At 40.2% G+C, this 16079-nt stretch overlaps 2 protein-coding genes across 16 annotated transcripts in view; both read right to left on the reverse strand.

Annotated features, from left to right (window-relative positions):
• The window catches only part of LOC148338123 (protocadherin gamma-A11-like), a 244584-nt gene that overhangs the window by 178006 nt on the left and 50499 nt on the right, over positions 1-16079 (reverse strand). The gene's annotated exons all lie outside the window — the stretch shown is intronic.
• The window catches only part of LOC148338132 (protocadherin beta-15-like), a 70825-nt gene that overhangs the window by 17041 nt on the left and 37705 nt on the right, over positions 1-16079 (reverse strand). For 3 of the 4 annotated variants that reach the window (XM_088293050.1, XM_088293052.1, XM_088293051.1), the window contains exon 1: positions 344-2762. The exons of the other annotated variant lie outside the window; for it this stretch is intronic. In XM_088293050.1, coding sequence (XP_088149176.1) covers positions 344-2713 — 2370 coding nt within the window. In that variant the 5' untranslated portion in view covers positions 2714-2762. Of the gene's footprint in view, positions 1-343; positions 2763-16079 lie in introns of those variants that run through there. 4 annotated transcript variants of the gene reach the window in all.

Below are 16079 nucleotides of genomic sequence, written 5' to 3' on the forward strand. Positions count from 1 at the left end.
ACATGTTATCAAAGTATTGGAACTGTCAAATGAGTTTGACATTACCTGTAGTATCACATAACAGTTCTTTGAAGTTGGCTGGTTCTTTGAAATTAACACATCAGCAGTTCCAGCAAATTGGAGAGGTCACTTCCTGTCAGAGTCACATGACTATCACATGGTCTTTATTCCAGGATGTTGCATATATGCCGCGTAGGGTTTTGAAGGGTTAAAGTCAGGCAAAAAGTTTTAAAACAAAGAAACAGGGGAGTTCAAAGTGTTTGTTACACTGGTGTCACCGTGGGTTCTTATGGGTTAAATTAAGAATAAATGAGATAAAGTGAAACGGAACTGTTGATCATACCTCAGGAGAACCTTCAGCATCACCAAAAATCTCATCAAAGTCAGATGGACTTTTCCTCAGAGTCTGGTCAGCAGGCAGCGTGTTGTCATTGTAAGAAGACACAAACTTAAAGTCACTGGTTCTGGAACCTGTTGTCAAGTAGGCGTCATAGTTGTAGGTGCTGCGTAAAGTTCCTGTGCCGTCAACATCTGCGTAATTAGGAGGGAGATACGCGCTGGGGATGGCAACTGCTCCATCAAACAACAGTCTGGGCTTTCTCCTGCGACAAAACCTCACAGCCAGGACGATGATGATGAAGGTCAGGAAGAAGGTGGACACAGACACCAGCGCGATTATCAGGTAAGAGGTCAGTTTGGAATTCTTGTCATCGTAAGAAATGTCCTTCAATTCTGGCACCTCAGCCAAGTTATCGGAAATTAGTAAATACATGGAGCAGGTGGCAGAGAGAGGGGGCTGTCCGTTATCTTTCACAGCGACAATTAGGTTCTGTTTCATGCTGTCAGACTCAGAAATGTCCCGCTGGGTCCTGATCTCTCCACTGTGGAGCCCAATGGTGAAAAGTCCCGGATCTGTGGACTTGACAATCTGATAGGACAGCCAGGCGTTCTGTCCGGAGTCGGCGTCCACCGCTATCACTTTGGACACCACAGAGCCTCCGTGTGCAGCTTTGGGGACCAGCTCGGTCATGAAGGAGTTGCCCTCCGGGGCGGGGTACAGTATCTGAGGAGAGTTGTCGTTCACGTCCGATATGAACACACCGACGCTCACGTTGCTGCTCAGCGGAGGAGAACCGTTGTCTCTGGCCATGACGTGGACTTGAAAACTCCTCAAGTGTTCGTAATCAAACGACCTGACAGCGTGGATCACGCCCGTGTCCCCGTTAACGGACACATAGGAGGACACCGGGGCACCAGGTAAGAGAGAATAAATGACGGTGCCGTTCTGTCTCCAGTCGGGGTCCCGAGCACTAACAGAACATAAAGTGGAGCCAGCTTTGTTATTTTCACTCACATATGCGCTGTAGGACTGTTCCTCAAACACAGGTGGGTTGTCGTTGATGTCTGCTACAGACAAGTGAACACTTTTGGAGGAGGACAGAGGAGGAGAGCCCTCGTCAGTGGCACTGATTGTAATGTTGTAATCAGACACGAGTTCACGGTCAAGTTGTCCCGTAGTCACCAGAGAATAATAGTTCTTGATAGAAGGAACTAATTTAAAAGGAAAATTTTGTTGAATGGAGCAGCGCACTTGACCATTCTTTTCCGAGTCTCTGTCCTGCACATTAATAAGGCCCACATCTGTACCAGGTGGCACATTCTCTGACACTGTATTAGACAGCGACTTTAAATTGATCACAGGGGCGTTGTCATTCACGTCAGTGATGGAAATAATCACCTTTGCATAGGAGGATAGCCCAAGCCCATCTTTGGCTTTCACACGTAATTCATATGATGTGCTAGATTCATAATCAACAGTGCCAATTACAGCTATTGCACCCACTTTGCGATCAATGCTGAATAACTTCTTCACATGTTCTGTAACATGTCCAAAATCATAACTCACCTCCCCATTCACTCCCTCATCCGCATCAGTGGCACTAACATTAATCACTATTGTATCTGGAGGAGAGTTTTCAGGCAAACTGGCTTCATAAACGGCCTGGCTGAACACAGGAGCGTTGTCATTAGCATCCAGCACAGTGACATGGATGACTACTGTGCCTGATCTCTGAGGCGAGCCGCCATCAAAAGCTGTGAGGAGCACATTTATATCCTGTTTTTGTTCACGGTCAAGTTCTTTGTCAAGAACAAGCTCTAATGTGTTACCACTGACAGACAAAACGAAATTATCATTTTTCTTCAGGATGTACTGCTGCACTGTATTTTGTCCTATGTCCGCATCGTGCGCTTCTTCTATAACAAAACGAGCTCCTCTGTCAGCTGACTCCTGTATCTCCAATTCAATTAAGTCATCGTTAAACACTGGTACGTTATCATTTATATCCTGAATATGCAAATTAATTCGATGGAGCTCCAGTGGATTCTCCAGGACCATCTCATATTTTAGGACACATGAAGCCTTGTCGTCACAAAGCCCCTCTCTGTCGATCCTGTCGGCCACAACCAGCTCTCCATTTCGCACGTTTAGATCACAAAAACGTTTTCCCCTCCCGTCGGCGTCGATGCGCGCTTTTCTGATGGACAGCGCGCTCGCTTCCAATCCGAGATCCTTGGCTAAATTCCCAATAACAGATCCAGGTTTCATCTCCTCGGGAAAGGAAAAGCTCACGTCTCCGTGTGCGAGATGCAGCAAAAGGGAATGGAAATAAAAGGTGCTCAAGAGAAACAAAGATATTTTAGGATCCATCATGGACGCCTTCCCGAACGGACTGGGGAACAATGTGGTCTACAAAATCACGAACATGTAAGCATAACGTCAGTCCACTGCAAATGACAACGGGCGTTTAGCAGAAATTTAAAAGGTGGTCTATTGCGCCACCGTGAGTACAGATTGTTATTAATATATATTTTTATTTTTTTAAATACATTTATATTAGATTTCTTTGAAGATAAACAATACAAAAAATACTGAACAATTCTTTTTTACATTATGTTTAAAAATAGCAATTAAAAAATGCTTAACAGCATGTCTTTTGAAAGTAAATATACGTCTTGGATGAAATTATTTGTCTAAAACTAAATGAAAACTATTTTACATTTTATGAGCGAAATAAATGTATGCTTTTACAATATAATATGTCTCTATTTGTATCAAATTATACTGACCTTTTGTGAAAAAATACTTGAACCACAAGTAATTTGTTATGGCGTTTGTTGTTTTGTAGTAATAATCAACACGCTTGCTGCACTTTATGATTTTGCCTAAATAGTTATACGATCAATATTTTATCATGCTAATAACAAAAACAACCACAACAACAATAACTATTATTATCTTTATCATCATCATTATTATTATCATTTTTATCGTTGTTATCATTATTCTCATTATTATTATTAATATTACAAGAAGAAAAGAAGAAGAAAATCTATTCTCGTTGCAATGGGTTTTCGATTTATGAATGCACAACAACTCAGAATCACTTCAAAATAGAATTAAATGAATTAATTCTTCTGTAAGTACAGCCCATTACGTCACAATTCACCACTGAAACCAAAATGAGTCGAATATTGACTCTTTTTTTTAATTATTCAATACAAGACAGCCACAAAGGTTAGGTATGCAAGGCCAAAAGTGGCACATTGAATAATAACACAATTAAATCATGAATTAAGTGTGACATTAATAAATAGAATGTTTGATTGCTTTTTTAAACGTGGTATTAATTCATTAAAATACCAATTAATTTTGTTTAAAACAAACAAAACCCCACATGTATTTATTTTAGTCGGCTATTCCACAATCTGCGTGGTAATACTTCATAATTTTATTTTGTGTCTAACCCGCTCACCAAAGTTTGTGGCCAGTGCTAAGTAACTCGAATCTCGTCCATGCCCATTACTTGAAAGCTTCAGGCATCTGCTGCGACTGTGCCGGAGTAGTTGAGCGAACAACTTCCTCAGTCAAAAATGCAGCTTCTCTCATTAGTTACGGGGAAAGTTTTTGGGGTTCCGTCTCGCACCCCGCGTGCTGGATCATCACCAGGGGGCCCACCGCTGTACGTGGTCTTGCTGCTTATTTCGAGCTGTTTTAGCAGTGGAATAGATGCGCATTGATTTTATGTGCAGCACAACTAATCAGGTGTTACCATCCGCCCACGGACTTTGACGGACAAAGTGGACATTATAAATAAAAAACGTTTTTTCGAAAAACAAGGTCAATATGTATATTATTAATTATATTATTAACTAATGCAAATAGCACAATGCATTCAATACCATGTTTGCAATAACATATTTAAGATATTATGTATGAAATATTTATATTTAATCGTTTTCACTTTTTGCCTGCCATACAAAAGAAAACTTTTTTTGCGAGCCAAGACTCATTTACAGACTCGTAGAAAGTTGGAAAATGAAGACTGAAGGCTTTTCTTCGATTGTTAAGAGAGAAATTTCCCTCAGAAAATCTAATAAAACATTCATTGGACTAATTTGTCAATGCAAATGCAGATAATTACCACCCAACGCGATGAAAATATATAATACTGAAAGCCTCAATATAAAGTACGTATCAAGGTGCTCAGAAATGTTTTTGCCCGTATGAACCTGAATAGAAGAGCATGGAACAAAAGGTAATTTTCAGATTTTACAGCAACAAACTACACGGTGAAATTAATAACATGGAATTAAAACTTGCGTGATATTTGCATATGTAATTTCTACGTGTAGAAATGTTATTGATAAGATTAGACTGCAACCCCCATCACATGAACATGTTTTTTTTTTCAGGCTATATAGGTAATGAGATTACAGCACAGCAATGGCTAATGTAGTGTTACTGAATTTCTGTAATAAGACAAGTAATGAATACCAATATCACCAACTCCCAACAAAATAAAAAAACAAATAAACAAACAAACAAACAAAAAACCCAAAACAAAACAAAAAACACTCAGCTCCAGCTAGATCCTGAGTTGTATAAGCCCAAACTATATTGGGCCCGAATAAACAACCCAACAAACACTTATGCAGCCCATGCAGACTCCAGTGTGTCTCAAAGCTTTCCAAAAGGACCTTTAGACCGCATGTGGTTGTTGAGGTGCATTTAGAGAATAAAAGAACAATATTTAAAATACCTAAAGTTCATGCATGTGAAGAACAAATATATTGAAGACTGCAGTCGCCTCCTGATACAATTAAGCCAGCATCTTGTTGTTTTGTCATATTACAGGGTTTAACTGTATACCGCATTGCATTATGGGTAAAAACAATTTAAAGTAACCCGAGAGAGGAGAAGCGGTACAGACAATGGACGGATGGATGCTGCATAACTTCACGGTTAAATGTTGTAAAATTTATTGTAGCTGTATTCTGGCATATAGATGAAATGTATTACGCGTAGTCACTGTTATTTTGACTTTTGGCGGTTTGAAATAATCAAGTGGAGAGGATAATGGCGGAGTTATTGCAGTCGCCGGAGCGAGAATAAAAATTCAGCCGAATGGTGAGTAATATTTGCTTAATTGACGGTACTTTTCAGTCACATTAACAAAGGCGGATGTAACATTTAGCACGAAGGCAGTCTGCATCGCCTTCACATCGCATTTCTCCAATAAACAGGCAACATTGCAGCCAGTAACGGGCATTTATACACTCGGCTGCAGAAGGGGATTTGCGGGGGTGAGGTTGTGTTGAAGTCGGTAGATAGTTATATTCGGTTAAGTTTTAATTTCATGGTGTTTTGGAACGTTTTGAAACGAGCTGTAAAAGATCGTGTGGTAGGAATTGTGCTTAAATTGGACGTATAAAAGTTCGCTCGCTTTTCTGCTGTTCGTTACTATGCGAACATGGACACAGTCCAGTTAGTTCAAAATAATAAAGTAACAATCTACCATATCTTTTTTTTTTTTTGCAAACTGTGCTTCAAAAAGTTACACAGGTAAATGGCACCGAGGGAGCGCCACACCACTGAAGTCCTACGTGAACAAACACCACTGAAGCGGATTTTGAGGTAAAATGCTTTTGTACAATTTACAGTTTAATCTAACAACGCAACATGAAAACACCCAATGCATAAATCTTATTTTATTTGGATGAAAGTTACAATGTGTTTCTGCCACATAACGTTTGTCACCCTGGGTTTGTTATAGTCAGTAATGTTAATCTCATTTTGTAACTATGCAGTCTGTTCCAGTGAAAGTTAGGTTTAGGATTCAGTTTGTGTCCAGGTTACCTCAAGTAAACTAAAATTTGCCTACGCACTTTTAATACTTTATCACAGCCAAGAAATCATGCATTCGGGGGCTTGCGCGCAGTTCTTTCATCACACAAACTAGTTATCTGGCTAGAATTTTATGTGCACACTCATCGCTGTATATCAGAAAATAACCTTCTGTGGTTAATTTTTTTTCAAATATAATCCTACTTATTAAAATAATTGATATGAATGTAAAACAATAGCTTTACTTTCCCAGTATTGCACTAGCAACCTGCAAAATGTAGGGAGCTAAACTGTGCACATTTGTTGTTGTGGGAGGAAAGCGGAGTACCCCAAGAAAACCCACGCAGGCACGGGAAGAACATGTAAAGTTCACACAGGAAGGTGGGAACCGGAATCGAGCCCACGACCTCTGCACTGTGGGGCGGAAGTGCTAACCAATCGGTTACGGTGACAACAGCCATTAATATGAACACATAAAATGAATTTCAATGTTGTAAAATATTTCAAAAAGGCCATATCTAGGACACTGTAAAGAAACAGTTTATTGTTGAAATTATTTTGTGAAAGGCAACAATATTAAAAAAAAATCATTAACATTTAAACTATGTTTCTTTATGTTTAGGAGTGGATGCTAAGCATCGCGGGACGGGTGGTTGTCCCTCCACACCCCAACTTTTCAACAGGACTGGCAGCATTGTTTTCGTGCTACCACAACTTTAATCTGGCATACCAGGAGCGGGCTACATGTACCCTGGAATTCATCCAAAGGTCAATAGATGCTTGCAGTACTTAAGTTTGCAGTAATGATGAATGGACAAGACATTATTTGAAGTTGGCTTAGTTTTTTTAGGTTATTCCACTGCTAATAATTTTTAACTCATGTTTGCATTTATAAATTTGGATATTTTGAGATGCTTTAAGTTGAGTAAAAGTGTTTTGTAGGAGCTCTGACACTGCATTGTTTGTTTCATTCACAATCTGCATAATTTGCAAAGCAGCAAATGTAAAAAACATGATTGTCTGTAAAACATACTGCAACAAGCTATTGTATTATTTATTTACAGGTATTCACTGGCAACCTTAGCTGCCAGGCAATTACTGTAATTTATTAGAATACAAAAAAAACGTTATAAATTAGATAACACTAAATTGCTGTTTTCTTAAAAACAGCAGGTAATTGTAATTTATATACAGTAGAAACTTGTAAACCATTGACGTCAATATGTTGTAATAGATTTTTACAGAAATTCATTTTGAGTTTATAATACTTTGCTGGAAACTTTTTTGCCTGTAATTTACTGTAAATTCTACAGTCAAATTTTTACACACTTTAGTTGCCGTAAAATATAATCCATCAATCCATCACCAGATAACCATATTAAGAACTGAATATTGCAGATTGATGTTCAATTACTACATTTAAGCAATATCAAGCTTACTAATATGAAACGCAAGCAAAAGTGATAAAAGCATGAATCGATACTACTACAACTCCGACTACAACTACAACTACTACTACTACGAATACCCTTGTGAGGAGAAGCGGAACAGATAATGGATGAAAAATAATAATAAAAAGCTATCACCAATTTCAAGGTTTGCCTCAAGCACTCTTGAGAAATTAATTAAAAGACCCGCAAAAAATTTCTCATCTTTGACCGAATAATGTACACTTGCATCTACTGTAAGCCAACAAATGAATGGACAGGTCAGAAAATAAATGAATATATTTATGAGGAAACAAGTTCGCACTGTGCCTTCCATTGGTGAAAAACAACATCAACATCAGCACAATCAAATTTGAATATCTGACCAATGAGTCTATGACAGCAAGTGGAGCCAAACAATCGAGTTAGAATTGTTGGTTCCAAGAAAGACGGACAATGTAAATGAAGTTGAACAAATTCTGAATAATCGAGTACCAACCAATCCGGAATACAGACTGCTTTAAATTAATTTAAGATGGGATAGACTCCAGGTTTCCTGTAACCATGAAAAGTATGTACACTTCTAAAAACTAGAACTTTTGTCTAAGTAAGCTTTTGTCTGACACCAAGTGGTTCCAAATGCCGAAACAAAAAATACTAGACATGATCAAGTCAAGCAAAATTAACTGATTGAATTCTTGATCACAAAAAAGCCGGAAAGGGCTTCACCTGCCCACAATGAATGAGTATCAATGACTTCCCCTAATCTTAAGGAGTGCAAGGGAAAAAAATGTCCTTGGGAAACGCCAAATAAAATTAAATAAAACAGCATTGATTCATACCTCTGGGGAGTGGTCAGCATCTCCAAACATCTCATCAAAGTCACATGGACTTTTCTTCATAGTCTGGTCAGCAGGCAGTGTGTTGTCATTGTAAGAAGACACAAACTTAAAGTCACTGGTTCTGGAACCTGTTGTCAAGTAGGCGTCATAGTTGTATGCGCTGCGTAAAGTTCCTGTGCCGTCAACATCTGCGTAATTAGGAGGGAGATACGCGCTGGGGATGGCAACTGCTCCATCAAACAACAGTCTGGGCTTTCTCCTGCGACAAAACCTCACAGCCAGGACGATGATGATGAAGGTCAGGAAGAAGGTGGACACAGACACCAGCGCGATGATCAGGTAAGAGGTCAGTTTGGAATTCTTGTCATCATAAGAAATGTCCTTCAGTTCTGGCACCTCAGCCAAGTTATCGGAAATTAGTAAATACATGGAGCAGGTGGCAGAGAGAGGGGGCTGTCCGTTATCTTTTACGACCACAATCAAGTTCTGTTTCATGCTGTCCGTCTCAGAAATGTCCCGCTGGGTCCTGATCTCTCCACTGTGGAGACCAATGGTGAAAAGTCCCGGATCTGTGGACTTGACAATCTGATAGGACAGCCAGGCGTTCTGTCCGGAGTCGGCGTCCACCGCTATCACTTTGGACACCACAGAGCCTCCGTGTGCAGCTTTGGGGACCAGCTCGGTCATGAAGGAGTTGCCCTCCGGGGCGGGGTACAGTATCTGAGGAGAGTTGTCGTTCACGTCCGATATGAACACACCGACGCTCACGTTGCTGCTCAGCGGAGGAGAACCGTTGTCTCTGGCCATGACGTGGACTTGAAAACTCCTCAAGTGTTCGTAATCAAACGACCTGACAGCGTGGATCACGCCCGTGTCTCCGTTAACGGACACATAGGAGGACACCGGGGCACCGTTCACTTCAGCAGGTAAGAGAGAATAAATGACGGTGCCGTTCTGTCTCCAGTCGGGGTCTCGAGCACTCACAGAACATAAAGTGGAGCCAGCTTTGTTATTTTCACTCACATATGCGCTGTAGGACTGTTCCTCAAACACAGGTGGGTTGTCGTTGATGTCTGCTACTGACAAGTGAACACTTTTGGAGGAGGACAGAGGAGGAGAGCCCTCGTCAGTGGCACTGATTGTAATGTTGTAATCAGACACGAGTTCACGGTCAAGTTGTCCAGTAGTCACCAGAGAATAATAGTTTTTAATTGAAGGAACTAATTTAAAGGGGACATTTTGTTGAATGGAGCAGCGGACCTGTCCATTCTTCTCAGAATCTCGATCCTGCACGTTTATGATGCCCACCTCTGTACCAGGTGACACATTCTCTGGTATTGAATTAGACAGCGACTTTAAATTGATTACAGGGGCATTATCATTAACATCAGTGAGGTCAATGATTAATGTTGAATAAGACACTAAGCCAAGACCATCTTTAGCACTTATTTGCATTTCATAAGATGACACTTTTTCATAATCAACAACTCCAGCCACTCTCACTTCTCCAGTTTTGGGATGTAAAGTAAACACTTTACTATTGTCATCAGAAACATGGTCAAATGCATACGTGATTTCACTATTTATTCCTTCATCTGCATCACTTGCGCTCACTGTGATCACCAAAGTGTCAAGAGGAGAGTTTTCAGGCAGATCTGCTTTATAGACTGTCTGACTAAACACTGGTACATTATCATTAGCATCCAGCACAGTGACGTGAATGACGACTGTTCCTGATCTCTGAGGAGAGCCGCCATCATAAGCAGTCAGCAAAAGCATGATGTCCTTTTTATCTTCTCTGTCTAACTCTTTGTCTAAAATCAATTCACAGTATTTTCGACCCCCTGGTTTAGTATTTACATTTAATTTGAAGTGATCATTCTGCTGCAAAGTATAGCTTTGCACAGAATTTTCTCCGATGTCTGCATCATGTGCTTCTCCAACAAGAAAACGAGCACCTTTCACTGCTGATTCTTGAATTTCCAATTTGAGCAAATCTTCATTAAACTGTGGTAAATTATCATTGATATCGAGAATACGAATATTCACACGATGTAGCTCTAATGGGTTTTCAAGTACAAATTCCTGTTTTAAGACACACGACGCCCTTTTGCCACAAAGCCCTTCTCTGTCGATCCTTTCCTGAACAATCAAGTCACCCGTGTTGAGGTTGATGCCGCAGTGTTGTACGTTGTTATCCTCCGGATCAATGCGTGCTTTGCGAGCAGACAACTGGCCCAAATTTAGTCCCAAATCCTTGGCAATATTCCCGATCATAGATCCACGTTTCAACTCCTCTGGGATTGAGTAGCTCACGTCTCCATTGATGGTGTGGAGGAAAAAGAAAATAAAAAGAAAAGCGAGGCCCTGGTTGCACGATGCAAATGTTTTGTTCCTCATTGCGACACAAAGAAAGATTAATCAAAAGATGATCAGCAATTTAAATATGATCTCATGGAATATCCACAGATTCTCCTCGGATGTCTTGTTGTCCAGCGTCCAGACCAGCGCTATACACAACAATAAAATCTGAATCGTGTGTTCACGCAAATGGGTGTGAAATTCAAGATCGTTTTTTATGAGAGCATACTGACATCTAGAGTACATTTTTCGTCATAACACCCAATGGAAGAAAAAATGTTCCAGTCAAATAATTATTCTGGGACTGCTTTTTTATGGTCGCTCATTCATAAAAAAAAGTTTAAAAATTCACATTAGATATAAATAATATACTAAGAAAAATGCAAGCTCTCTAAAACAAATTGTAGAGACCTTGAACATAATATAATATGAGCTCAATGATTTTTGAACAAGTGAGAAGTTGAACATAACCTTGCAGTGTCAGCCTAAAGAGAAATAAACATGATCTTAATTTCAGAACCATGGACAGAGATTAAGCAGTGCCTATGAAATGAGCCACAATGGTTTCCAAACTCGAAAGGCAAAATGAACATGAGACTTTCTGAACCACTTAGTTGATCCCCTGAACTACACATCCTCAAAACTGGTATCACATCATGAAAACCTTTTTTTCCACTGAGACAAAAATAACCAACAAAAATCCGCTTCATCAGTGAGGGAACATCGACAGCCTAATCTGCACTAAAATGTCTAAATATACTTACGAAATGTTTAACATCACTGTTGACAAATACATTTTCAAAATGCACCACAAGAATCTTTATGGATATTTACCTTTTCTCAGTAAGTGAAATGCATGTTTTAAGTGTGCAAAATGGGCTATATATAAATTGGCCAAAAACTACAATGTTTCTGGAGTTGTCTGTCCAGAATGTTTAAGATGATACAATTTAGATACACGAAAGCAAAAAATTTAAATGAAAAAAAATGAGACATATTTGTGTCTGAGAAAACTGCAAGAACACAAACTTGTGTTGAAAAGTGAATCATATGCTTCAAAATACAGTTGTAAAAACCAACATGCTCATATTGCTTTTTCACGCCACATTTGCACCCATGCTACTGTGTTCCTTTGTCTGCCAGAAAGTTCATTTACAAGTTTGGTGGGTTTGCGTATCTTTGTCAACATGTCTCTGCACATTTTGATGCAGCTCATATTAAAAAAAAGTGTTAAATGTTGTCACCCTTGAATTGAAGAATATAAAAATGTCACATTTCTACTGCAAGTAGCGACCATCATGACAATATGATTTGAAATAATAGAGAAATGCATAATTACGAAATAAAGCCTTAAAAATAGAACAAAAATGTCTTGAAACAAAGGCGGAGCAAAAAGCAAGGCACCCATTGCAGGAGGTTTGGTGCAGAAAAACCTGACATCCTGGTCTTGTTTGGGATGAACTACTCAAAATCTCCAATGCAAATTGTTCTTCTACATCAGTGAATAAAGTTTGCCACAGACGCACTTCCCACACTCCAGGAAGAGTGAAGACGGTTTTAATTCCCATTGGGGAGGCCGAGTCAATCTTGAATTACATTTCACTTCCTATCTATGTGATTGCAACATGTTGTTATTATTAATTGGTTATTATACTCACTTTCATGGGAAAGCAGCTCTAACCAAAAGTAAGAGAACTCAGAATGAATTTTTGAGGGCCAATACTGAAATTTAGAATGGTATGCATCAAGCAGAATGATCATTTCAAATACAACAACAACACAATAGCTAAACATGAAATATTTGAAACAACTAATGAGTACCACAACATTGCAAAGAAGAAATGTCAAACTGTTAAAATTGTGTTTCATGACCTTTTGGGCCAATGTGAAAACAAAACAAAGGATTCAGTTAGCGTCATCTAAGAGATGTGCGATATGTGAATTATACGTGTCATTTCTTTTCAATTGTGTGTCTTTTATTTAAGATAATCTTCATTACTTTCCTATTGTGTGACGAGAAAAGGTTACCTTAAAATACATACAAACAGAAAGAAAGGTCACTTTCATGGATTACCAAGAGTAAAGTCTAAACATGAAACTTTTAAAAGTACAATAGTCTTAATAGTTCCTATTGTGTGATGTACTGAGATCATTTCTAGTTTTTGCACGACAGTGAATATGTGCATGAATTATTATATAGAACAATTAAAGGCATATTAAAGGCGGTTTATGCAGGACACTTTGATATGAAAAATGTAAATTTAAGTTAATAGATTGTATGCAACGACACATTCTGAAAGCTAATGGAAAAAGATATAGCGAGTCCATATATATCCATATCCGCAGTTCAAGTCAAATGTGCCCAGTCCAATGCACACAACAATAGTACGCAAAAATGAGGAAGGATCTTCCACTGTGAAAACAATGTAAACGCTCAAAACTTTGAAAAACATGCGTATTCTGATACAAACCAAAATATCCAACTAGTCTCAGCCTGGCCAGCAAATATTCTTTCCTTGCAACAAGTTCAATAATTCAACACACTGTTTATTTTCATCAAGAACAATGATAATGTCATCTTTTTTTTTTAATTGAAAAAGGTGCCTACCTCCAAAGGGTCAAACGCATCATGAAGCTCATCAACAAAGTCTGTTGGGCTTTTCATTAGAGTCTGGTCAGCAGGCAGTGTGTTGTCATTGTAAGAAGACACAAACTTAAAGTCACTGGTTCTGGAACCTGTTGTCAAGTAGGCGTCATAGTTGTAGGTGCTGCGTAAAGTTCCTGTGCCGTCAACATCTGCGTAATTAGGAGGGAGATACGCGCTGGGGATGGCAACTGCTCCATCAAACAACAGTCTGGGCTTCCTCCTGCGACAAAACCTCACAGCCAGGACGATGATGATGAAGGTCAGGAAGAAGGTGGACACAGACACCAGCGCGATGATCAGGTAAGAGGTCAGTTTGGAATTCTTGTCATCGTAAGAAATATCCTTCAATTCTGGCACCTCAGCCAAGTTATCGGAAATTAGTAAATACATGGAGCAGGTGGCAGAGAGAGGAGGCTGTCCGTTATCTTTTACGGCCACAATCAGGTTCTGTTTCATGCTGTCCGACTCAGAAATGTCCCGCTGGGTCCTGATCTCTCCACTGTGGAGACCAATGGTGAAAAGTCCCGGATCTGTGGACTTGACAATCTGATAGGACAGCCAGGCGTTCTGTCCAGAGTCGGCGTCCACCGCTATCACTTTGGACACCACAGAGCCTCCGTGTGCAGCTTTGGGGACCAGCTCGGTCATGAAGGAGTTGCCCTCCGGGGCGGGGTACAGTATCTGAGGAGAGTTGTCGTTCACGTCCGATATGAACACACCGACGCTCACGTTGCTGCTCAGCGGAGGAGAACCGTTGTCTCTGGCCATGACGTGGACTTGAAAACTCCTCAAGTGTTCGTAATCAAACGACCTGACAGCGTGGATCACGCCCGTGTCTCCGTTAACGGACACATAGGAGGACACCGGGGCACCGTTCACTTCAGCAGGTAACAGAGAATAAATGACAGTGCCGTTCTGTCTCCAGTCGGGGTCTCGAGCACTCACAGAACATAAAGTGGAGCCAGCTTTGTTATTTTCACTCACATATGCGCTGTAGGACTGTTCCTCAAACACAGGTGGGTTGTCGTTGATGTCTGCTACAGACAAGTGGACACTTTTGGAGGAGGACAGAGGAGGAGAGCCCTCGTCAGTGGCACTGATTGTAATGTTGTAATCAGACACGAGTTCACGGTCAAGTTGTCCAGTAGTCACCAGAGAATAATAGTTTTTAATTGAAGGAACTAATTTAAAGGGGACATTTTGTTGAATGGAGCAGCGTACTTGACCATTCTTTTCCGAGTCTCTGTCCTGCACATTAACAATGCCCACCTCGGTACCAGGTAACACATTCTCTGCTACTGGATTAGACAGTGATTCTAAATGTATCATTGGAGCATTGTCATTCACATCAGTGATGGAAATAATAACCTTGGCATATGTTGAAACTCCCAGGCCATCTTTTGCCTTCACGCGTAATTCATATGATGTGCTAGATTCATAATCAACAGTGCCAATTACAGCTATTGCACCCACTTTGCGATCAATGCTGAATAGCTTCTTCACATCTTCTGTAACATGTCCAAAATCATAACTCACCTCCCCATTTACACCTTCATCAGCATCAGTAGCACTAATAGTAATCACTACCGTATCTGGGGGAGAGTTTTCAGGCAAAGTGACTTTATAAATGGCTTGACTGAACACAGGAGCGTTGTCATTAGCATCCAGCACAGTGACATGGATGACTACTGTGCCTGATCTCTGAGGCGAGCCGCCATCTAAAGCTGTGAGGAGCAAATTCATCTCACTTTGTTTTTCACGATCAAGTTCTTTGTCAAGAACAAGCTCTATTGTGTTACCACTGACAAACAAAACAAAATTATCATTTTTCTTTAGGATGTACTGCTGAACTGAATTTTGTCCTACATCTGCATCGTGGGCCTCCTCTAACACAAAACGAGCTCCCTTGATGGCAGACTCCTGTATCTCCAATTTAATTAAGTCATCATTAAATAGCGGTGCATTGTCATTTATATCCTGAACGTGCAGATTCATTCGATGAAGTTCTAGTGGATTCTGCAGCACAACCTCATGTTTCAGAACGCAGGAAGCCTTGTCACCACAAAGCCCCTCTCTGTCGATCCTGTCGGCCACAACCAGCTCTCCATTTCGCACGTTTAGATCACAAAAACGTTTTCCGCTCCCGTCGGCGTCGATGCGCGCTTTTCTGCTGGACAGCGCGCTCGTTTCCAATCCGAGATCCTTGGCTAAATTCCCAATAACAGATCCACGTTTCATCTCCTCGGGAAAGGAAAAGCTCACGTCTCCGTGCGATGAATGAAACAAAAGGAGGACTAAATAGAAGCTGCGCGCTTGAAACGCGGTGCACGTTGACGCCATCATTAAAAAAAGATCCGTTCAGAAAATGTGGTCAGTAGATGCAACAAACAAGTCCAAAATATAATTGTGCACGTAACAGGAGCGACGATTTGTTATCCTCCCTAGAACCCAAAAGCTTGTGCGGCCGAAACGCCCTTCCACATAGGAGAGAAAGACTATTTAAGGCTGGTCTATACCGCCATCTTGAGTCTATTTGCACGATTACAAAAGAAAATAATTAAGTGCAAGAGTTCAATGTTCATACCTGGGAATAAAACGGATTATGTGTTTCATTG

Source organism: Idiotropiscis lumnitzeri, chromosome 4 (assembly GCF_059441095.1).
Source record: "Idiotropiscis lumnitzeri isolate Australia: NSW breed Sydney's pygmy pipehorse chromosome 4, RoL_Ilum_1.0, whole genome shotgun sequence".
NCBI classification, from domain to species: domain Eukaryota; kingdom Metazoa; phylum Chordata; class Actinopteri; order Syngnathiformes; family Syngnathidae; genus Idiotropiscis; species Idiotropiscis lumnitzeri.